General features: G+C 36.9%; 1 protein-coding gene and 1 pseudogene across 1 annotated transcript in view; both read right to left on the bottom strand.

The window, feature by feature from the left end:
- Nucleotides 1-24,202, bottom strand: part of STPG2 (sperm tail PG-rich repeat containing 2) — a 119,004-nt gene that overhangs the window by 11,236 nt on the left and 83,566 nt on the right. Inside the window, exons 6-7 of the mRNA XM_054591573.1 lie at nt 15,044-15,203; nt 4,471-4,631 (exon numbers count right to left, since the gene is read on the bottom strand). Coding sequence (XP_054447548.1) covers nt 4,471-4,631; nt 15,044-15,203 — 321 coding nt within the window. The remainder of the gene's footprint in view (nt 1-4,470; nt 4,632-15,043; nt 15,204-24,202) is intronic.
- On the bottom strand, nt 13,462-14,644 carry LOC129085216 (ubiquitin-conjugating enzyme E2 L3-like; annotated as a pseudogene).

The following is a 24,202-nucleotide window of genomic DNA, read 5'->3' as shown; positions in this document are numbered from 1 at the left end:
AAGACTTCTTGTTTCAGCTAGTCTTACAGTTAGTTATTTATGTTGGTTGTTCTATATTATGATTGTCATTCCAGTCTGTTCCTGGGAGGAAGTGAGTGTAGCTTCCACCTATTCTGCATCTCAAAATTTCTCTTTTGGATAGTTTGTTGCTAAGTGCATAAAAACACTATTGATTTTTGAATGTTGATTTTGTATCCTGAAACTTTACTGCCTAGCAACGATTCAAAATTTTGAAAGAATCCATGAAAAATCTCACTTTGTAAAATTTTAGTAATTTTTTAGATAAAATAAACTTTTATCATTTCTATTGTAGTATTATGTCTATGAGCCTGAAGCATCTCTCAAAGATTAGCAGTAATGATTTTACAGCTCTCCTTTCATTACAATGAGATGTTTTTCGGCTATATTGTGACTTTTTAACTAATTTAAAGCACTAGGGTACTCACTTTGGCATCATATGTACTTAAAACTGGAACAACACAAAGATTAGCATCCTGCCAAAGGATAACAGGTAAATTTGTAAAGCATTTTATTTTTTTATTTTTTTCTCTGACCATGAATAGTTTATTGTTTTTTATGAGGTTTTTTTCTTATTGTTCAAATACATTTGCCTCCATTTTCCCGCCACCTCAATCCTTTCCCACTTTGGCTATGTCCATGGGTCCTTTATACATGTTCCTTGACTTGATCCTTCACTTCCCTTTCCCTGCCCCTCCTTCCTTCTTGATTCTGTTGGTTTCTCTTTTATTTCAGTGTTGTTGGTTACATTCTCCTTGCTTGTTTGTTTTGTTGACTAGGTTCCACTTATAGGTGAGATCATATAGTATTTGTCTCTCACTGACTGGTTTATTTCACTTAGCATAATATTCTCCAGTTCCATTCATATTGTCACAAAAGGTAGGAGTTCCTTCTTTATTTTTTTTAAATGAAGATTGATTTTACTTATTTTTCTTAAATGTTAAAATCCATTATAAAATATTAAAAAATTTGAATCCATTATAAAATATCAGCAATTAAAACATGACACCAGCACAGAAATAATCAAATAGATGAAGGAAATAAAATGAGCATTCTAGAACCAAATGAAAATATCTGTCTAACAATGTAATATATGATTAAATTTATATTTCAAATCAATGGGGAAAATAAGGCTTATTCAACAAATAAGGTGCATGGACCACTCATATTAAATAAAACAAATATAGAGCCCTATTTCACACATTATACAAAAAATATTCAGGTGAGTTAAAAATCAATATATAAAATCTAAGGGGTTTTAGGAGAACATACAATATAATATTTTTCTTACCCTGAAGTAAAATATTCAAACCCAGAAACTATAAAGTAAAATATTGACAATGTGATTATATTAAACATTTAGGACTATACAGTGATATACATATAAAAAAAGTTAAAGGACAAGTAATAGAATAGGAAACTTTTACAACACATCTAAAAAAAAGGTTAATAGTTTTTTTAGGGAAAAAATTCTACAAATGTTTAATTTAAAAAAATGGTTAAAGAATACCAAAAAGTCATTTAAAGTTTTTTTTTAAAAAAAAAATAGAAATAGGCAAGAAATATACAAAAAAAAATTTAGTTTCAAAAAATAATAAAGTAACAATTACAATGACACATCATTGTCATAATCAGATTAATAAGTACTTAAAATATTGGTAATATCAAGTATTGGTGACCAAGAAAGGAACTGGGTATTCATAGACTCTTTTTCTTCATCTTCTTAAAGCAGCCCCTTTAGCATATCTTGCAATACTGGTTTGGTGGTAGTGTATTTTTTAACCTTCTTTTGTCTGGGAAACTCCTTATTTCACCTTCTATTTTAATTGAGAGCCAAGCTGGGCAGAGTAGTCTTGGTTACAGGCCATTTCTTTTCATGACTTGGAATATTTCTTGCCATTCCCTTCTGGCTTATAGTGTTTCTGTTGAAAAGTCAGCTGTTAGCCCTACCAGGGTTCCCTTATATGTTACTGCCTCTTTCTCCCTTGCTGCCTTTAGGATTCTCTGTTTGTATTTGATATTTGCCATTTTAATGATAATGTGTCTTGGAGTGGGCCTCATTGTGTTCTTCTTGAATGGGGCCCTCTGTGCTTCCTGGACTTGTGTGACTTTTTCTGTCCTCCAATTAAGGAAGTTTTCCATCATTACATTTTCAAACGGGTTCTCTAACCCTTGCTCCTCCTCTTCTCACTCTGGTATCCCTACTATAGGCATATTACTGCCTTTCATTCCCTAAACACCTGCATTTCCCTAAACGCCTCTTCATTCTTTTTTCAGACTTTTTTCATTTTCTTGCTCTTTCTGGGAGCTTTTATCTACCTTGTCCTCCAGCTCACTAATTCGATTCTCTGCTTCATCTAGCCTGCTTTGGATTCCTTCTACTGTGTTCTTCAATTCAGAAATTGCATTCCTCATCTCCTCTTGTCTCTTATTGGTAGTTTCTTTGTCTTTTTTCATGCTGACATAGTTTGCAGTAAGTTTCCCTGTAGTTTTTTGTAATTCTCTCTGAGCTCACTGAGTTCATTGAACTACCTTAGAACCATTGTTTGGAGCTCAATATCTGATAGTTTACTTGCCTCTATTTCTTTTATTTCTCTTTGTGGGGATTCCTCCTTTCCCTTAGAATGGGAGGTGTTTCTTTGTCTTCCCATTATTTGTGAGACTCTTCTTTTTGCTTCTGCTTCTTAAATTGTCCTCTCTTGATTTCTGACTTTGTGGTGTGAACTTCTATGGTAAAAGACCACTGTTTTTTTTGTTTCTGGGTCTGCCTCTGATGATTTCAGACGTTGACCCTGTCTGACCTTAGGCAGTCTGTTAGAGGCTTCCAAGAATCTACTGTCTGTGGCTGTCTCCTTCGACTGTTAATCTAGTCACTCTGCCTTCAGCAGGCTGGCTTAGACCACACAGGGCAAGGCAGAGTCCCTCCTGGGGGCAGGTTTATTGGGTCCTCTCATGCTTCTGCTGCTCAGGAGAGTGGACTGCCTGATCCAGATGGCTGCTGCTGTATGGGGGAGGAGTCAGCACTGGGATCCCGCTGGCCACTCTCTCTGTTCTCTCCCCAATGCCTCAGTCTCCAGCTTCTCCTCAAGTGTCTCAAGACCACTCTGCGCCCCCTTTAGCCAGGGATCTACTATCTGTGGCTGCCACTCTGTACTCAGCAGTCAGGTTTTAGCACTACCAGGCCAGGGGCAAGTGCCTCCTGGGGCAGGGCTATAGTGTCCTCTCACAATGTTGCTGCTCAGGGGAGTGGTCTACCTGAGCAAGATGGCTGCTGTTTGGGGGATGAGTCAGCACTGGGATCCCCTGCTACTCTCTTAGTTCTCTCCCCAAAGCCTCCTTCCCCAATCTCTCCTCAGGTGTCTCTAGCTCACTCTGCCCCCACCTTTGCCAGAGGCCAGGGTAAGTGGCAGTTAGGTTGTGCTAAAGCTGATTCTTCTGTCTGTCCGAGATTATAAGGCTCCTCTCTCACTATTGTTCAGTTGTTTGTTCCAGGTGGTTTCTGCACAATTTAGTTGTAATTCCAGGTTGATCCTACGAGGAGGTCAGAGTGACTTCCACTCACTCCTCTGTCATCTTGATTCCCTATTTTTAACTTTTGGAGAACCTCCATATTGTTTGCCACAGTGGCTGCATCAAATTACAATCTGGGTCTCTTTCTATTAGTTTATTTTCCCCTCATTCTTGATTGTATTTTCCTTCTTCTTGCATACCCATTAATTTATTAAAAATTAGATACTACGTCCTGTGAATTTTACCTCATTGAGTGCTGGTATTTTTTAAATTCCTATGAATAGTCTTAGCTTTGTTCTGGGATGCAGAAGTTCAGTAAGGCAAACACTATATATAAAATATAAAATGACTGAAGAGAAATACTGCCATTCACAGATAGAATAAGGCAAATTTTTAAAAACTAATAATACATTAGTAAAATCAATCACTTAATTTCTCAAGAAGTATGGATAAAGTAAATTTAAATAAAGGTTTGGTAAAGCAAATCTTTAATAAAGACTATAATATTTATTTATATCAATAACAGCTAAATACTGCAAATATTTCAAAGGTACCATTTAAAATCAAAGTAAAAATATCAGATTCCTAGAATAAATCTAATAAAGAGTTGTGAGGCTTCTACACAAAAATTATAAAGCTGCATTTAAAGAAGACCTAAATCTACTCTCAGAGAATAATGGAGCAATATTAAAATGAAGATAATCATTTAAAAAAATACATATCAAATACTCAAACAGAAAAAGAATAAGATCTGTTTTTTTTAAGTTATAAACATAGGTGTGAACCAAATTTTAATTCTTATGCCATAATTTACCATATAAATAATTTCTATAATAATTGTATGCTTATAATAATGAGGCATTTATATAGCACATGTAAAATTTTTAAATCTTGTTATTGGTATTAGGTATAGGAAATATGATTTTGGTATTCACATGTTACCTGATAGTCAGCAGGCCTAGGAGTACTAAAAGTTTCTTTCCGATCCAAGAAGGACATCCGAGGAACAGAAGACCCAAATGTACTTTGCCTTTGTTTCTTTAAGCACATTCTGCTGAGGTTGTCAATGATAGTATTGTTGAGGATATTATAAAACCCAGAACCTAAAATTATGAAGAATAAAATATATAAGAATAAATATGCTTTTAAATTTTTAAATGGAGTAACTATTTTTTAGAAAGAACTCTCATATATTGCTATCAGAATACAAAATGACATACCACTTGAAAAACAATTTGTCAGCTTTTTGTGAAGGTAAATGTATACTTACTATATAACCCAGAAATTCTACTCCTGGGTACTTTCCCAAGAGAAATAAAAACTATCCAAATGTCCATCAACTGGTGAACAGATAAACAAAATGTGCTCTACTCAAACAATGGAAAACTACTCAGCAATGAAAAGAAAAAAATAAATACATTAAAATAAATAAACCTCAAAAACATCATACTAAGTGAAAAGAAGACAGATATAAAATCCTGAATAATAAATGGTTCCATTCATATGAAATTTCAGACTGCTACAGCCACTTTGGAAAACAGTATGGAATTTCCTTTAAAAAACAAAAAATGGAACTGCCTTTTGATCCAGCAATTCCACTGTTGGGATTATATCCTAAGAATCCTGAAACACCAATCCAAAACAAACTCTGTACCCTATGTTCATAGCAGCATCATTTACAATAGCCAAGTGCCAAAAATAGCCTAAGTGCTCACTAGTAAGTGAGTGGATTAAAAAAACTGTGGTGCAATTACACAATGGAACTTTATAGAGCAGAAAGAAAAAAGAAACTCCTATCCTTCACAACAGTGTGGGTAGAACTGGAGAGAATTATGCTAAGTGAAAAAAGCCAGGTGGCAAAAGACAAATACCATATGATCTCACCTATATGGGGAACCCAATGAACAAAACAAACAAATGAACAAAATAGAATCAGAGGCATGGAAACAAAAAAACAGATTGACAGGGACCTGAGGGGAGAGGGAAGGGGGAAAAGGGAGGAAAGAAGGGGAGATGCCTAGTCTAGGAACAGGTATAAATAACCCACTGATATAGACAATAGGGTGGGGATTGACTACAGGAGCGGGGCCAGGGGCAGTGGGGCAGGGGAGAGCAACAGAGAAACATGGAGACAACTGTAATAGAATAACGATTAAAAAATGCAAAATTGTAATGACAAAAGCAGTTTCCTGGGGCCTGGAGTGTAAATAGAGATTAATTGCAAAAGGTCATGAGAGAACTTTTTAAAAATGATGGAAATGTTTCAAAACTTGGTTGCAGTGGTGGTTATACATTTACCAAAATGCATCAAACTGTACTTAAATTGAATTATTTTTATTGGGTAAATTATACTTCAAACAAAGAAAAAAATGAAGGAAATTCTTGATGCCAAAAAGTATTAAAAAGCTGATGTAGGAACATCAAAAATCAATTTGGAAAAAAGTTACCTATCACCTAATCTTCCTATCACAGAAGTTATTTTAATTTTTTTGCCTATTAGCTTTTAGTGCATGTTTATAACAAGGAATACTTTCTACAGTGGCAAACTAAGAGAATAACATTTCCCTTTTTTTAATTCAAATAATGCAAACATCTTTTCATGCCACTGAAAAAATTTTTAATTTGAAACAAATACAGTTGACCTAATGCAGAGGTTAAGGGCACTGACCCCCACACAGTCAAAACTCTGTGTAGAACTTAAGCCAGCCTTTCACATACATGGATTCTCAACCACAGGTTAAAAATGCTTATCTGTATATGTTTTATAGTTCAGTTTGTTTTTTAAAACCAGTTTCAGTGAGCAGAAATATGCATAAAATGCAGTATGATATACTTGAAAGAACACTTCACTTGGTTATACTCCTGTTATCTGGATTCTACAAAATGAGCTCTGCAACTGAATAGATTGTGAAACATCACTTAATCTCTTGTTTTTCTGGGCTTTAAGTCCTTGTTTGAAGATAATAGGAATTGACTAGATCATTGTTGTTCAAAGTGTGGTTTGTGGACTGCTGCCTGTCCAAGAACAATCTACCAAAAAAAAAAAAAAGAAGAAGAAGAAGAAAAGCTTACAACTAAATATAAATTGAATATTTTACTAAGCATTTTTGTAACCAGTATTTCTCCATGGAAGATAGCTGACTTACATTCTGGTACATCTCCTTTTTCACTGTGGGCAGAAAACAGTTGGCAAATGGACACTTTGGGTAGCACAAGATTAGATAATACTTTAGTTTCATTCTGTATTAAATGTAATCAAATCATTCTTATAGTCAAGTCCTCTATACTCCTGATATATATAAGGTTTTTTCTCAAGGAAGTTGCCCATAAACTCTTCTCAGTTTTTCAAATATTCCAGTTCTAAAGTCTGTTCCCCAAAAGTCTCTACCCAAATTTCTCTTGTGCCAACTCTCAGAAAACCTAAATACTAACATGTATTCCTGCCATCTTCCAAAATTCCTCCACTAGTAATGCTTAGGAAAAAGGTAAGTGGAAAATGTAACAAAAACTATTTAGGCCACCATTTAAGATATTTAAAAGACAAGTACTTCATGGGTGGAGGGGGGTAAAGGGGTAAAAATTGAGACAGAACTGTAATAGAATAAACATGATTTAAAAATTATTTTAAGAAAGAAAAAAAAGGATCAACAAATAGAAGAACTACTTCCTACATTTGGTCCTGTGCCCTCTCCGGTGACCCAGCTGATCCAGAGATGGGCACATAACCTATGCGAGTAAATTGTCACAAATGGAGAAGGACTTAAAATGAGAGATGCTTTTGAAAGCCACCAATAATGAACCCACCAAGAGAATTTACCCTTATGACCTGAGGAGGTTTGTGTTCAGGAGACAGGAAGTTTCATTTGACCCTATTTCCCCTACAAAGTGATCAGGGTATGAACTAGAATACAGTGTGACCCTAGAGCACATGGACCCAGAGTCGGAGGGGGTGGAACGTCTGTGTAGATCATTAGGAGACAGACGTGTGAACTCCACAGAGAAGCAGACGGAACTCCAGCATCACATTCCTTCAGTGGAATTTGGTACCGAATGTGCAGGAGCCTCACAGCCTCATTTTTGTTTACATTCTCTAGACTCTGTTCAAACATTTGGGACACAGAAGGAACACACTGTAACTAGATCTGCTTAGGGGCAGATGTAGGTAGATGTCGAATATGTGAGTTAAAAGTATAGAAATATCACTACATAAAACCTTTATGCCAATCAGGAATATGAAATAACAGAAAATAAATAAAATGATAATTGATTAAAAAAAATGAGTACTTCAGATCTCTCTCTCTCCTGGCATAACATAACATATTACAAGTAAGCTAAAGTACTTAAATATAGACACCTCAAGGAATGTATGTCTCAGGTACTACTTTATTAAGCATCTGATTCAAAAAGCCATCTTGATCATATATTTTGCTCATAATAGAGGTTTTTCTTATTAATTTTCTAGTTCCTAAATGTAGAAATACCCAGAAACCCAGAGTTAGACAGTTTAGAGGTGCTTTTAACTTGCTCTCATTGATGGATCCAATTCGTTACTGCATTCTAGTATCTACATAAAAAAAGAAGCACGAAATTCCATGAATGCCATTCTCATTGATTCTTAAAATAAGGTTCAGAATTAGATTTCAGAGGTAATCATAATTCAGCTTTATCCTTTACAAATAAATTAACCCTTGGGGAATTTGTAATACTTTATTTGTCATACACTGGACCATCAAATTGAAGACAAGACCCAATCTGAAGGCAGCTGGGTCACTCAATAAATTCATATTTAGAAAAAATTTGGATTTCAGATTCGTGATAAAGCCAAGCACTTATGCACAACCTCTTCAAAATGACACTGTTAGACTCCTACATAGAGACTCAGGCCTCCAATACCAAGTACTTCAAGAGGCCCAGGTTTATGATGTAAAGCATATAATTTCACCTGAGAAGTGCTGGACTAACACTTTCACTGCATGCTGGTGGTTAAGAAAGTCACCAGGCTCGCCAAGACTGACAGGAGAAGAATGAGACTCAACCTCGTTATGGCATGAGCAGTAAGTATTTTGTATGGGAAGCACAGTATTACCACAACAAATTACCACAGCAAAACTGGTTGAAGTGGTGTGGGATCAGGCAATGGGGTCAGAGGCTGAAAAACCTTCAAGACTTAGAGAAGAGCCTTGAGGAATCTCTTCAGTGGGTGATGGCTAAAAAGACAGTAATGAAAATGTTATTGAAGGCTAGATAAAAGATAATTTTGTATTATATAATGGCAGAAATTTTAACAAAATCAATGCTTGGGATAATGAAGAAAATACTTAATAAATTAATCAGTTCCAGAAATTTCTAGACTAAATATCAAAAGTGCCAAATAGCTGCTTTCAACTGTATGTGCAAAGGTATAGATAGAAAAACATGAGCTAAAATTTTTCTTATTTAAGTAGAATTTATAGGAAATAAAAAGGAATCAAGGTTTTCTGGGTTTGAAAGTAAAATTGCTTTTCATTCTCAATCTTTCCATACAACAAAAAAAGTTCTCAGAGCAAAAAATGGCTTGAGGGCAAAGTTCATAATCAGGGTTTGGCTAGAAGACCCTAAAACCTCAGAAAGATGGAATTCCATAGAATCACTATCAGAATTTTTTTTACTTCTTTTACTTCCTGATAATATCACCCAGTAAGTGTCAGGTTCAGAGTAGGCATGCAATTAATATTCGTTGAATAAATGAAATTATAAAAGGTGTTGGCTATTTTATAAGAAAGTGCATGTGTTTATATTACCAAATAAATGAAATTGTGTGGTCATCAAAACATATGGTCTGTGGTGTAGCCTTTTAAAATATAAAGACATTCAGCTCTGCTAAAAATGATTATCATTTTTTTCATCTTAGCAGCAGCATTAAGTAGACTTCCCATTTACAACATGGACCAGCAGCGTTTTTCTTCCTCGTCTGGACCAAGACAGTGACTGTCAATGGACACACTGAGATTTGTCGCCCCTCCACATGCACGCCCAAGGATAGCCTAGATTATGCTGCTGTGACAAAGAAGTCATGTGACTGTCCAGCAGCTGCCCTCCATGTACCAGCATGTTTTGGCACGTCTATCTGAATGTGATACCACAAGCATTTTCTCAGGGGAAGTAAAAACTGGAGCCTTTTATACAAGCATTTAAATGCTACCAGCTGCAAGTAACAGGTTTCACTCCTGGTTCATTTCATTGGCCAAAGCTAGTCACATGACCTCAGAGGTATATGGGCCAGAAAGGAGGCGAAACTAGAAATACTTGTGAGCAGCATCATGTCCCTTACGGTGAGGAAGACAGGTAACTTTTATATGGTTTCTGAATTCTTTGTTGTTTTCTTTTGTTAATTTTTCTAATGAACTTGTATTTTTTTTCTTATTAAACCAGGGAGGGAGGGAGGAAGGAAAGGAGGAAGAGGCCCCTGAGTATTTTGAGGCCGTATCTCATAGACCCTCTTGGCTAAGATAATAATGCTCCTGAAAATTGAAACACAACATCACCAAAGGTGACCCAAACCAGACAAGGGTTTTTCTAAGAAATACATGTAAGTATGGCCTTGTCCAGTATATTTGATTATAAATTCATACAATAATAAATCTACAAAGTTTTTGTAAGAAATTGTACTAACTTGGAATGAAAGAAACAACAAACAACGGTGCAAAGTGAAAAGTGGCTTATAGACCCCCCAATCTTCTATGTACAGGAAGCATGCTGAAAAATTTCTATTTCTTATAGAAAGGAAGGATGATTCAAAGGATGAAACCAACAGCCAGAAGGCAGAACAAAGTACCATGGAAAACCATTCTCTAATCAAGGAAAAGGCAACTTATCCCTGATTGGATTTCAGAATTGCTATATCCCTATCATTGTTCTGAGCCTCCAATTTTCCCTCGTTGTTGAATATGTGTCTATTATTATTATCCTATCCTATCCCACCATTGTGTGTTGAATGTGTGGGGCTCACACTTGTATCTTTAGTTCACAGCTCTTATGATAGAGAGGAATCCAACTAAAGAAGCTGACCTGAAGTACCATACCCAAGATCCTCACTTGCACCTATATATGACTCAGATAACAAATCCTGGACTTCAAGATTTTACCATAATTCCATGAGATTCTGGAAGCCTTGAGAAGGCATATAGTAAAAACCTAAGTATTTTATGACCAGAGGGTAGTCTAGAGTAGGTTAAAGATGGACACAAATTCTTTGCTAACCCTGTCACTGCGAGATGAAGTTTCATATCCTTCTGTTCAATATGTGCTGCCCTGAGTGACTTGGTTGACTAACAGAATGTGACAGAAGTGATGCCCTGGGATTTCTGAGGGTAGGTCATAAAAGGCCTTGCAGCATCCTGCCAGGTCTTGTGGTATCCTAAGCTACCATGTTAAAAGACCAGCTACCCTGGGGCAGCAATGCTGGAGCTATGCACCCACTCTGAATGACAGCACCATCCAAGCCCTGTCTTCAAGCTGCCCTACAAAATAATGAGATCTATTAGAAAAGTCTTTCTTCTTTATTTTATTTCATTTTATTTTATTTTATTATTTTTGTTGGAGACTATTTTTATTAAGGACAGCAGAATGGGATCGCATCATCTTAGAAAGCCTGTAGTCTGCCATGGGGGACAGGGGCAGGGAGGCGGGGGAGCGCCCGGCCTACTTTTGGTTTGGTTCGGGCAAGTGTAAATTCCTTGGTGGGCTCAGGTCAGTGGTGACAGCTCTCCCCTGTCCCCAGAAGACCCAACTGTTTGGTTGTGGAGCTGCCAGGACTCCAAAATGCTCAAAGCCTGCCCCCAGGGCTTGGCAACCACTGGAACTGCTTCAGGGTGGATGGAGCAAAGTACCCAGGCCAGAGGGATGGACCACCCGTGGCCTTGCTGTCCCAGGGCCAGGCCTCTGCTGACTGGGGCACACTGCAGGGTGCAATGCCAGGGCTGAGTCCCCTGAGAGGCTGCTAACTTTGACAGAGATACCTCCCATGGTGAACAGAGAAGTGAAGGATGACAGGCAGGCAAAACTACGCTGGCAGAAACACAAAGCAATGGGACGGTTTCCAAGAATGGCAATAATTTTGGATTCAGAGAAGCAACAATGGTGGTTTATTTGGATAGCTTCTGACAGAATTGGACATTTTATTATAAATCTGTGTGTAAAATAAAGTCCATCATCACCTTTCTTCTAATAAAGAGACAAATGAAGAAATGCTAGCCCAGCTTTCCCAGAGAATACTGCAGTCTCCAGAACGTGCCCCCTGAGTACCTAAGACTAAAGAAGAGGAATTCATTGACACACTGCAGGGGCCACACACCTAGACAAGTAAACAACATTATGCTGCCTAAGCTGCCCATCATTCCCATTTCTGCACAGGTAAAACCAAGCTGTCTTACAGGACATAAGCCCTGGAAAGATCTCAAGTTTTATAACTAAAATTAAAACAAGGCAAAGTTTCTTTAAGCCATTTCTGCACAGAACCTAATACCCCAGAGAGCCAAGAAGGGAAGCCACCAGTGGCCAAAGTGGAGATAGTGACATCTCCTGGGTATCAGTGACATATATTCTCCATTAATTCAGGGACAATCCCATTTGCTTTGAAAAAGACATTAACATTCAAATCCTTACAAGTTCATGTGAGGATAAATTCTAAGGTCAATTTTTATTTCTACAAAAAGTAAAGCAGTCAAAACAACATAAAACACACTTAAAGGATTTTGAGTGAGCATCAAGTGGAGCTTAACTCTGCAAAGGCTCTGAGTTCAGAGAGAGAGGGAAGACCGTCTTGTTCCTGGGCTAGGATGGCCTGGCGGCTGCTTCAAAGGAAAAGGCCAGCAGGGCACCAGTGACCCCAGACTGCTGCTGGCTATAGCCAGTCCTGCCAATTCCAACCTCACAGCAGGTCAAAGCATGCTGAGGGAGGGCTGAGGTGGGACTGCTGCACTGAGGAGTTGGGGAGAGATTTAGGTGACACATTTGGATGGAGCTCGCTGACAGAAGACCATGGAATTCCAAATGGATATTCTGGCTTTAGCATTGTCTGCAATGACAAGTACATATTTTAAATGGCTGCAGAGAGGAGCGCCAAACTTTCACCTCAGGAGCCTTTCTGAAGAGAAATTCCTCACACAGGTGCAATGTCCTCTAATGGGCAGGCCCTCCCCTGGGGTCTGATATTGCAGAGTTTTCCCAAGCAGACTGAGCCAGGCTGGAGTTCAGTCACACCCAGACATCAGGACTGCCATTTAATCAACTTTATTCAGGTAACATTGGAGAGATTTTTATATAAGAGCTGGGCCTCCCTTTTCACAGCATTTTTCTGAGGGAGTTGGTGGTGGTAGTGATAGTGGTTTTTTGCTCGCTTTTAAATTTTTTAAAAAGGATGTTATAAACTGGACCCAGGAGAATTTAAAAGAACTCCCACACTGGGCAGTGCAACATGGGAGATGAAAAACCACCAGACTGGACAGAGCTGTCTCTTCTTTGTGAAGGAGACGGGGCTGGGTCTAGGGAAGCAAATGAGTGAAAAATAAACTGAATGCAAGCAAGTGGAAACTGCAAAGGCAGGAGAAGAAAGGGAACCACAATCTTTTATGTTAAACCTTAAGTCCTAAACATAAATTGAAGATTTTTGTGTAAATTTAGACAAGAAAAGAGACACCATTCATTTAGATTAGATTAAAGCAGTAATTTTTAAAAACAAAGAGAGCAGAACTAGAACATCTTAAATTTTCAATCTTTTCATTACAGGATACCTACACCACTTTTGATTAAGAAAACTGTAGAAAGTTAGTAACTGTCACAAGCAAATGCCAAGCTGTGGCAAATGTCAATTTTCCAGGGTCCTGCTTTGTGAGGTGTCTGAATGCCCTCCTCAGGGTCTCTGCTCACACTCACTGGAACCAATCATGGCAGATATTAGTCCACAGGTCACTTTTCCCCACATTTCTTTGTAAACTCTTAAGTATTCTCATGGAATTTTTTATGGCCCTTAGAGTATTCTTCAGCTAGGTCAGCCCAAAGCATGTGCTTAGGCTGGAGGTCATTCACTAGTGTTATGAGGGACTAGATTCCTTGGTTGGTTTTGGTTTCTGGCTTCCAGTTTTCAGCATCGATTACTGGCAGACAGACCTGCCCCTTCTCATCGATCCTGGGGTGATAGATCTTTGTTTAAAATGTGATCTTCAATGGTTTGAATGGGTACTCTGCTAGAAAGTTGACTTTGATTCTAAAGGTCCCCTTATCATATGGAAGGTTGTCCTTCATCAGCCTCCTGCCAGCTGCCAACTTGAATCTGGCAGTCTTTTTATTTTAAGCCACTAAGATTGTAACACAGCAACAAATAACTACATGTTCACAATTATGTGTTATTTTGGTGCTATATTCTTAACTCTGTATACTATAATATTCATTGAGAATACCAAAATACATGATTAGATACCCCCAAAATAGAATTTTAACAAAACTGAGCATCACAAGTTATATTTCTAGCAGTGACCACATAGTTGATGTTATATATAGACATGTAGTCTCTCTGTAAAAAATCCAACAATGGTTACTATAACAAGAACAGTTTGTGCAACATCGATGTAACCTGACAGCCAAGGAGAGTGGACTGGAATGTACATGCGTGAACAGTGATGGCTTCACTATGCTAGTCACTAGGAGTAGTAGACACCATTGAGTGTGCACGTGTACTGTGTGGCCGTGGCAGTGACATTGAGTAGAGCAACGAATCTGCATCAAATTTTGCATTAAGTTTGAACATTCTTCCAAGGAAACTATTGGATGATTCAGAAGGCCTCAGCTATAAGCAACTGGTGATTGGAAGCTTCCTCACAACAACATGCCCACTCATGCATCACATCTCATGCAGAGTATTTTAGTAAAACATCAAATCACCCAGGTAAGTCAGCCCTACTCCTCCCCAGATTTGGTGCCCTGTGACTTCTGGCTTTTCCCAAAACTAAAATCATCTTTGAAAGGGAAGAGATTTCAGAACTTAGATGAGATTCAAGAAAATACAACTGGAAGCTGATGGCAATTGGGAGAACCATCTGAGGTCCCAAGGTGTATACTTTGAAGGGGACTGAGGCATCATGGTCTTATGTGCACTGTTTCTTGTATCTTGTACCTTGTACTTTCTTCAATAAATGTCTCTATTTTTCATAGTACATGGCTGGATACTTTATGGACAGACATATTTTTATACATACTCATCTACCGAGAGAAAACTAGGAAATTCACTGAATAAAGGAAAATAATAGAAAATTACAAATTAAGATATGTAACATGTCAAGTCAAAATCTTACCAAAATTATATGTTATTTTTATCTGTGTTTAGTTTACAGCTAATGTTTTAAAAAAGCATTGTAGACTTAAAAATGACAACACCAACCATAGAACAACAAAAAAGATTGTACTCTCTGATGCATCCACCTTGTTAAGAATATTAGTTACATAAAGCAAAACAGTAGTAATGCACGGATTCATTGCTAACCTGGCATTTTCTCTGTCTTGGAGTCCCATGTGAATCGAGCAGCACTTTGACCAAATGGGGTATTTTTCAATGCTGGTGTTTTCTTCAAGATTTTGAAAGCAGTTCGAGATTCATTATATGGGCCAGGACCTGTGGTGGTTGACTTTACAGGTGCAAATCTCTATCGAAGAATAGGAAAATATGACAATGAAAAACAATAATACATGTCCATACTTCATGAGTTAAAAGCTGCCTTGTCACTAATATAATATCTAGAGCTTAATTTATTTCTTAATGGAGTGAAGAATGTAGATGAATTAAGATCTGGTACCTATCAAAACATAAAATATGTAGCTTTTAGCAAAATTATTTATATATTAATACAGCAATGCATTATGTACTTTACTATGCCAGATAGACTTTTTGAAAGAAATAATCCCAACATGAGATTCTAAATGATAAGATATGGTCCAGATTCATCTGTTAACATACATTGCTGTTGGCTTTTTTTTTTTTTGGTTGACCACTCTCTCTGTTTCTATCTCTTTTTTTCTGTCCATTCTTCTCTCTTTCTCTCTCTCCCCGCCATATGTGTGTGTGTGTGTATGCACACACATGTATAGAACCATTAAATGAAAAATTATATATGTCATGGTCCTATATCCCTAAATAGTTTGGTATGTGTTTACTAAAAGTAGGGATATTTTCTACATATCTGACATAGAGTTATCAACTTCAGTAAACTTATCAATGATACAATAATTTTATCTAATCTACCATTCATATTCCAAATATATCTGTTGATCTAATAATGTCTCTACAGCATTTTTTCCTTTCAATACTAATTTAGTCTCAGGCCAGATATTACTTTTAGCCTCTTTTAATGTAGGAGCTTTAAATTTCTACATTTCTACAGCTTTCCTTTGTGTATTGAGGTTTCAGTAGAATATAGCACCTCCTTTTTGTAAAAATAGAACCTTCTTTAGTTGGTTCTCGCTCATACTTATATTCAGATTGTGTATTTCCAAACAGAATACTAAATGTGTAATGTTGAGTCTTTCTCAGAATATCATATCTAGAAGTACACAATGTCCTCTGGACCTCTCAGGTGATTTTAATTTTGATGATATCCAACACTCCATCTACATTTATTAGTGATCACTCAGCATTCTACTTAAAGCAAGAGTCCTCCCTTCTCTCCCAATTATTTATTTATCTGTCTACCTACTTATTTCTCTGTTATCTATATGGACTCATGAATACCAGTTTGAATGATTTATAATTAATTACTGCTATTTTTACCAGCAGGGGTCCTTCAAGTTGTTTCATGTGTTCCTATGATAGACACTCATCTTTTCTTTTTTTTTTGATAAATTTCTTACTTTCTGACTTACCGAGATGTTACAGGTACATCTTCCACCCACTCTACACACTCCGTGCATCTTAGCTCAGTTAGCAGACACAGCTAGAATACATATATACCTATCTATTGGTGTATCTATACACACATATACATAAATATATTACATGTGTATATATGTATATATCATATGTACATACATCTATACATATTTTAAATCATGAGTTCACATCAAAACCTTCAATTCATATCTGTCCCACAGAGTTCTTTCAACCTCTCCCAATCCGTATTTGTATGTACCTTCTTCACAGTGAAAACCCTGACTCCCAATATCAACATTTTAGCTGACCCTGTTGGTTTTAACTTCTCCATGTCTCTCACCCCATGGCCATTATTCTTTTCTTCATTATCCCCTATAAACAAAATTGATATCATATTCTACTCTATTTCTGAAAATACATATAAAATATTATATAATTGTTTCATGATTGCTTTACCTATACCACTACAGTAAACCAACCTACTAAGTATTCAGAATCTGTCTGAGATTGTTGTACTCACTACATCCCCACTTCATCCCAGCCAAGACTGATAAAATACTGTGGTTACCTGGATTATTCTTTTTTCTTGCCTTCAATTTGGTTAAGAGTATACATTTGAAATACAATGGTTCTTTTGTTTCTTTTTGCTTTCAGCTTTAGGGGTTTTTTTTAATCCTTCCCACTATTGATTTATTTTTATTTTTGAATATATGAAATATGGACATGCTTCCAAAAGACAAATACATATTTTAAAAAGTATACTAAAAGCAGTGGTGCTCCCTCTCGTTTTCCTTCCACCCCATAGATGGTGAGCCTCTAGGGCAGAAAGAGGGGAGGATGTCCAAATTTATAATATTTGCAGATTTACATCATATAAGTACACTACCATGGTGGCTAATTTCACTCCACCAGCATAACATCAACCAACCTGCAAAACCAGAAAAATTAACAATTGGCTCCTGTAAGCCAGCAGAAATGATTGCAGCATACCAGTGATTCCATACCATGTCCTCACCATCCCTTGTCGGTAACCAGCTTCATTGTTTTCTGGTTTACCCTTGATGTGTTTATATAAAGATAAACAGTTATGTGTATGTTTCTTATTTTCCCTTCTTTCTTAACACAAAAGGTAATATATTATATATGCCTTTTTACACTATATTCAGTAGGTAAATCTTAACACTACTAAAAAACAAATATTTAATGGAAGTAACAAAAATGACTCCCTAAACTTTTATCCTAAATAATATCATATTATTTAGATACTGAGTACAATATTTTTAAAATGATAGTACTCAACTCTGGCTGCATATAGAATTACCTGAGAAGTTCAAAAAAATACTGATACCTGGGCCTTATTCTGGACTAACTGAATAAATCTCTAGGAGAGAGGGAAGACAGCACCAAGCTATTAGAAGGTATTAAAATTCCCCAGGTGTTTCTAATACACAACAAGAGAAAGAGCACTGTTATTAAGAAAATTTTATTCTCAAGATTAATAATTGGAAATACAAGGAAATTTAATGCATTTAGATAATATACCATATAACTCTTTAAATCAATAATTAAATAACTATCTTACAAACATAATCTTTCTACCTATAAACCAAAAGTTGTCTTAAGTCCACCTTATTAATTGCATTATCACTTTTTTCTAGTATATCTGTTCATATTCAACTAAAAATTGACACTATTCCTAGCAGGCAGCTCTGTTGGTTTTAACTTCTCCATATCTCTCACCCCATGGCCATTATTCTTTTCTTCATTATCCCCTATAAACAAAATTGATATCATATTCTACTCTATTTCTGAAAATACATATAAAATATTATATAATTGTTGCCAAGATGTCAAATTAGAAAAATATATTGGTTGAAAAGAAATAGCATAAAAACTGAGAGCTTTAGCTATAAAATTATGTTTTTAAAAATCAAGGGTACACATATACATAATGTCCTATTCCTGTACATTCATTTTTTGAAGTTACCTTAAGTACCATCAAGTTTCTCAAGATGAAGAAGGGTATTCATTTTTGATTCTTTCTAAGTCCACCACCACAGCATATAACCCACTAAGAAGTTATGTTAATTATGACTTCTGGTCAAGATGGAAGCATAAGTAGACTACCTTCACTTCCTCGCACAACCATAAGAAGGATAACAACCAATCTAAAAACAAAAAACCAGAACTGCTAGAAAATTGAACTGTATGGAAGTCCAACAACTAAGGATTTAAGGAAGAAACATTCATCCAGACAAGTAGGTGGGCAGAGAGGACACTGTGTGGTGTGGCAAGGAGGTGGTGGGTGGTAGCAGCAAGACAGCTACAGTGGCAGCCAGCAGAAGGGGCAATCTCACATTAACTTGTGGTATGTAAAAACTAGGAGAGACAACTGGGGAGTGAGCTATCCCAGCCCCTGAACATGCAGCCCAGGGCTCCAGCAATGGAAGAATAAAATCTCATATCCTCTGGCTGTAAACCAGTGGAGACTGGAGTGGAGGAAGAAACCGCCAGACTCTCAGAAGAGTCTGTGTAGAGTACCCACAGTTTCCTAGAGTGTCTGTAAACCCACCCACTCTAGGAATCAGCACCAGGGCAGCAATGAGAAGAGCACCAGATGCTTATGGAAATTAGGGGAAGTGACTGGAAATGGGCCAAGAGCTGAGCAAGCAGCATTGTTCCCTCTCTGGCCTCTCCCTCACGTACAGCACCATAAAGCCCAAAGTGGGCTGCCCCACCCTGGGGAACGCCTAAAACTCCACCCCTTACCACATAACAAGTGTACCAAGCAAGGGAATCAAAGCAGTTCTACCTAATACAAAGAAACACAGGGAAGTTGTCAGAATGAAGAGAAGGGAGGTAAGGCCCAAATGAAGGAATGGTTCAAAACTCACAGAAAAAGAACTAAGCAACACAGAGATAGCCAACTTATCAGATGTAGAGTTCAAGGCACTGATGATCAGGATGCTCAGAGAAATGACTGAGTGGAGCCACAAAATAAAGGAAGAAGTGATGGCTATACTAAGTGAAATAAAGAAAAATATACAGGGAACCAACAGTGAAGGGAAGGAAGCTGGGATTCAAATCAAAGATTTGGAACAGAAGGAAGAAATAAGCAGCCAACCAGACAGAAAAAAAGAAAAGAATTAAAAAAAAAAATGGAGAGACTTAGGAACCTCTGGGACAACTTTGAGTGTACACCCAAATCATAGAGGTGCCAGAAGGAGAAGAGGAATAGCAAGAAATTGAAAGCTTACCTGAAATAATAATGAAAGACAACTTCCCCAGTTTGGTGAAGGAAATAGACATACAAGTCCAGGAAGCTCAGAGAATTCCAAATAAGTTAGACTTAAAGAGGGCCACACCAAGATGCATCATAATTAAAAAGCCAAAATTTAAAGATAAAGAGAGACTCTTAAAAGCAGCAAAAGAAGACAGTTACCTACAAAGGAGAGCCCATAAGATTAACAGCTGACTTCTCAAAAGAAACCTAGCAGGGAAGAAGGGGCTGGCAAGGGGCTTTCAAAGTCATGAAAGGCAAGAACCTACATCCAAGATTACTGTATCCAGCAATTCTATCATTTAGAATTGAAAGGCAGATAAAATGCTTCCCAGACAAGGTAAAGGTAAAGGACTTCCATCATCACCAAGCACTTATATGAAATGTTAGAGACTTATCTAAGAAAAAGAAGTAGATCAAGTCTATGAACAGTGAAGTGACAACAAACTCACAACTATCAACAATAGAATCTGAAAAAATAACTACAAACTAAGCAAGCAACTATAAAAGGATTAGAGTTATAGAGATGAAGATAACATGGAGGGTTGTCAACAGGTGGAGGAGGGGGAGAAGAGGTGGGGAGAAGGTACAGGGAATAAGAAGCATAGTTGCTGGGTACAGAATAGGCAGGGGGGTGTTGGGAATAGTATGGGAAGTGGAAAAGCCAAAGAACTCATATATAAGACCCATGGACATGAACTAAGGGGGGATTGCTGGAGTGAATGGGGGTATCAGGTAGAGGTTGTCAAGTTGGAAAAAATGGGACAACTGTAATAGCATAATCAATAAAATATTCTTAATCTAAAAAAGTCATGTTAATTAAACCTCCAAAATATGCCTGTAATTTATCTACTTGTCTCTAAGGAGGTACCTCTTCAAGCACAATTAAACCAAAGTAGTCACCTTCCCAAGTTTAATAAGATAACCAGAGATATACATAGTACAGCTGGTTAAAGGTTGCAACTACATTGATCTAGAGGCTGCCACATTGTAAATGTTTACTAGTATTGTAATGTTCTTGCCTTAGAAATATTTTAGATACATTGCAGAGTGTGAAATGAATATGTGAAATAGGCTCTAGCATCATTAACAAAGGCCTCCATAGCAGTTGTTGATATGACCTATGGCCTGGCTCCACAGAGAGCCTTCAGAACCTTCTCTGAAAAAAATGCATGTCCTCAGATTACATGTTAACACTGCATATCTTTACGGGCAAAGTATATTGAAAAACTCAGACTGAAATCTCCTATAAGCTCAACTGAACTTCCACATGTGCAAATCCGCATAATAGAAAATGTTTAATACATGGTTTCAAATCAAATATTCATCTTTGTATATTATTGCTAATATTATGATTTTATTTCATTTCATTTCACCCACGTCTTTTGGTAATATGATTTGCCCAGGCCAAGTGTGTTTCCAATTAGCTTAAGTATCACTTAACTTTTTATAATCTCTCTGAATATCATTGGATTTGCTGCTGGTGTCACATTATACATATTATGCTCTACTTACAAGAATGACTTATAGATCATTACCTGGGATTGAGGAAAAACAGCACGTGATGCATCATTTACATTTGGTGTCATACTTTCAGTCTTCTGAAATTGACTTTTAATGTTATATTTTCCAGGCCCTGGTACTCCCTAAATCATTACAGAAAGAAAAAAATACATATTCTCATTAAGAAAGCATTCATAGCACCAAAAGGAACGGTTTGCTAAATATCTGAACCAAAGCTACAGGGTTTTTAAGTGAATTCCTATATGATATTACCAATGCACTTCATTAAAAGGTAAGCCAGAACAAATTTCCTAAGAGAAAAGAAAAGAAAAGAAAAAAGAAAAAAAAAAATTCCTTATCAAAGCTTTCCAGGAAACTGAAAACACACTACTTGAAACTTTGCTGCCCTCTACTGATAGAGCTCAGGAAAAAAAAATATTACAATGAATTAAAGTGGTTTCTATTTCTTCTATTTAATTCTTCTATTTCTTCTATTTAAATGTATTTTAAATGTATTTTTTCTAAAAAAATTACTGTCTTTCAAGTTTCTTTGTTTCTAACAAAGAAACTTAAGACTGTATTTTATTTTAATTACAAATGTTAGAAGATGTAAAATATTAAGCTTTTTACTTTATACTATATAATAGATAAAAATTAACCACTAAACACTGTCAGTTTTTATTACCTTAGCAATGCAACTTAAATACATATCAAGAAGTTCCATGTATTCATTATCAAATATTTTAATTACTTTAAAAAAGTACCTTTCATATTATAAAAGGCTAAATTTGTCTTCTGCTTTATATATACCTCCCTTTTTGTTTGAAAGAAGCATTCCTTTATTTGTGAGTTAAATACTTAGCTTACAATTTGGATAAATAATGAAATTCTATCAACAAATCCTGTCACTCTGCTCAAAGCCAGCATTTCTTACCTAGATTACTGTGAAATCTTCCTAACTGTCCTCCCTGATTTCACCCTAGTCCACTGAATGTATATTTTCAGAACAGCAGCTAGTGATTATTCCAGTTAAGACCCCAAGTCAGATTGCACCACTCCCTTTCTCAAACCCAGCCAAAAGCTTCCAATCTCACTTCGAGCTTAAACGAAGGTCCTTATTGCAATATGAATTTTACTCCCAGACAAACTATTATTCTCTAACCTCATCTCCTACTACTGTTCTCAAAAACATCTAGCTTATATCTACTTCAAGGCCTGCACACTTGCCATTCTCTTGGTTGGACTGTTCTCCTAGATAGTTCCAGGGCTTACTCCTTCATTTCAATCAGGTCACTACTCAAGGTCACCTCCTCATTATGTCATTTCCCATCCAATCTAAAATTTCATTGCCTCCCTTAAACAATTCTTGCTCCCCTTTCCCACCTCTTGTGTTTACTATGCTCTCATGTTTAGTCATCTCTCTTGTTTACTACTCTACTCTCAGACCTCTGTAAATCGGTGTGTTCCTGCCATTTGTTTTCTTCAAAACATCACCCATTCTCTGTGAACATTAACATACAGATGTAATGAGATAACCTGTGCATTCTTGTTAACCTAGCTCCACTGATAACCTTTTCAATAAGAGCCTTTGGACAAAGGGACTCGGGCTGTCCCTACTATAGGGATGTGCCCCGGCCGTCCTCACTAGAGGGATGTGCCACGACCCCTCTCCCGGCAAACAGAGAAGTGTTTGCAACAACTCGTGTTTATTCCCCTCACCTGTGACAACCCGGGGGAAGGGGTCTGCGGAATTCAGAGCCCTGCTCCCTTCTCAGCTGTCCCCCTACGGATTCCCTCAGATTCAAGGAGCGCCGCACTCCCTGCGGTTCGCCCCGTCCCCTCTACGCAGCATCTGCTGCAGGGGCCTGGGACTAGCGGTGACCCCAGCTATGCTCCCCTCGCACCGGTGGCGCGACCCATCTAGCTGGCGCACAGCGCAACAATACGGTAATAAACAAGACATGGGTTCGGCTTTTGAGAAGCTCATACTAGATTAGTGTTTCTCAACTCAAGCTGCACAGGAGGATTATTTGGGGAGTTCTTCAAAATAACAGTACCTCATTCTACCTCATTCAAAGTAAAGCCAATGGAAACTAGGTCCAGGCATTATTAAAATTAAAAAAAAAATTAAGCTTCCTGGTTGCTTCTAATATACAATCAGTACTGAGGCCTAAACCAGTTTAAAACTCACAGTGCCATGCCTTACCCCAGTGCAATAACTTTCGATAGGTTGTATAGCCTCCACTGTTCCCCAGAGTTGCAGGAAAGATTTGACTTGAAATCTATTGGACTTCATCATGCTGTGATAGAATCACAACTCACCTTGGCATTGGCCACCACCCAAACGTCAGTCTTTTCTCAAGTCTCATTGACATTTTAGGTGAGTGGGAAAGGTACCTGGAAGTCTCTCCCCATTTTGTACATAAACTTTTATTTAATTATTTATTTATTTTCATTATGAAAAATGAAAAACACAGAAAAATACAGAATAATATAAAAAATCCCACATACTCATCACCCAGACGCAATAATCCTCAACTCATCCAAATTTGTTTCCTAATCCAACCAATTTTCCCAATACTCACTCCCAAGCTGTAGCAGCCAAATCCAAAATATCATATAATTCCATCAATAAATACTTCAGAATATATTCCTAAAAAATAAGGAATATACCACAAACCTTTAAAAAAAATGAACATGATTTGACTCCTTGGTTATTCAGAGTTCAAATTTTTATGACTGCCTCATAAATTTGCATATATTAAACATATCTATAATATAGAAATATATAAATATTAAAATATGTAAATATTATATATTAGTGTGCTTTAATCAGAGTGAATTAAAGTTCATTCTTACAAATAGGTAAATGTTTTTAAGCCTCTTGTAATCTATAAGTTTCTTGTCCATCACTTTTATTCCTTTTAATTTATTTGATGAAGAAGCTAAGCTTTTTGTCCAACTTTTTTAGTTTCCCATACTTTTTATTTTCCTTT

Source organism: Pteronotus mesoamericanus, unplaced genomic scaffold (genome assembly GCF_021234165.1).
Source record: "Pteronotus mesoamericanus isolate MK-2021 breed Mesoamerican mustached bat unplaced genomic scaffold, CSHL_Meso_final scaffold_232, whole genome shotgun sequence".
NCBI lineage: Eukaryota > Metazoa > Chordata > Mammalia > Chiroptera > Mormoopidae > Pteronotus > Pteronotus mesoamericanus.
This window is presented reverse-complemented; position numbering and strand designations above follow the sequence as displayed.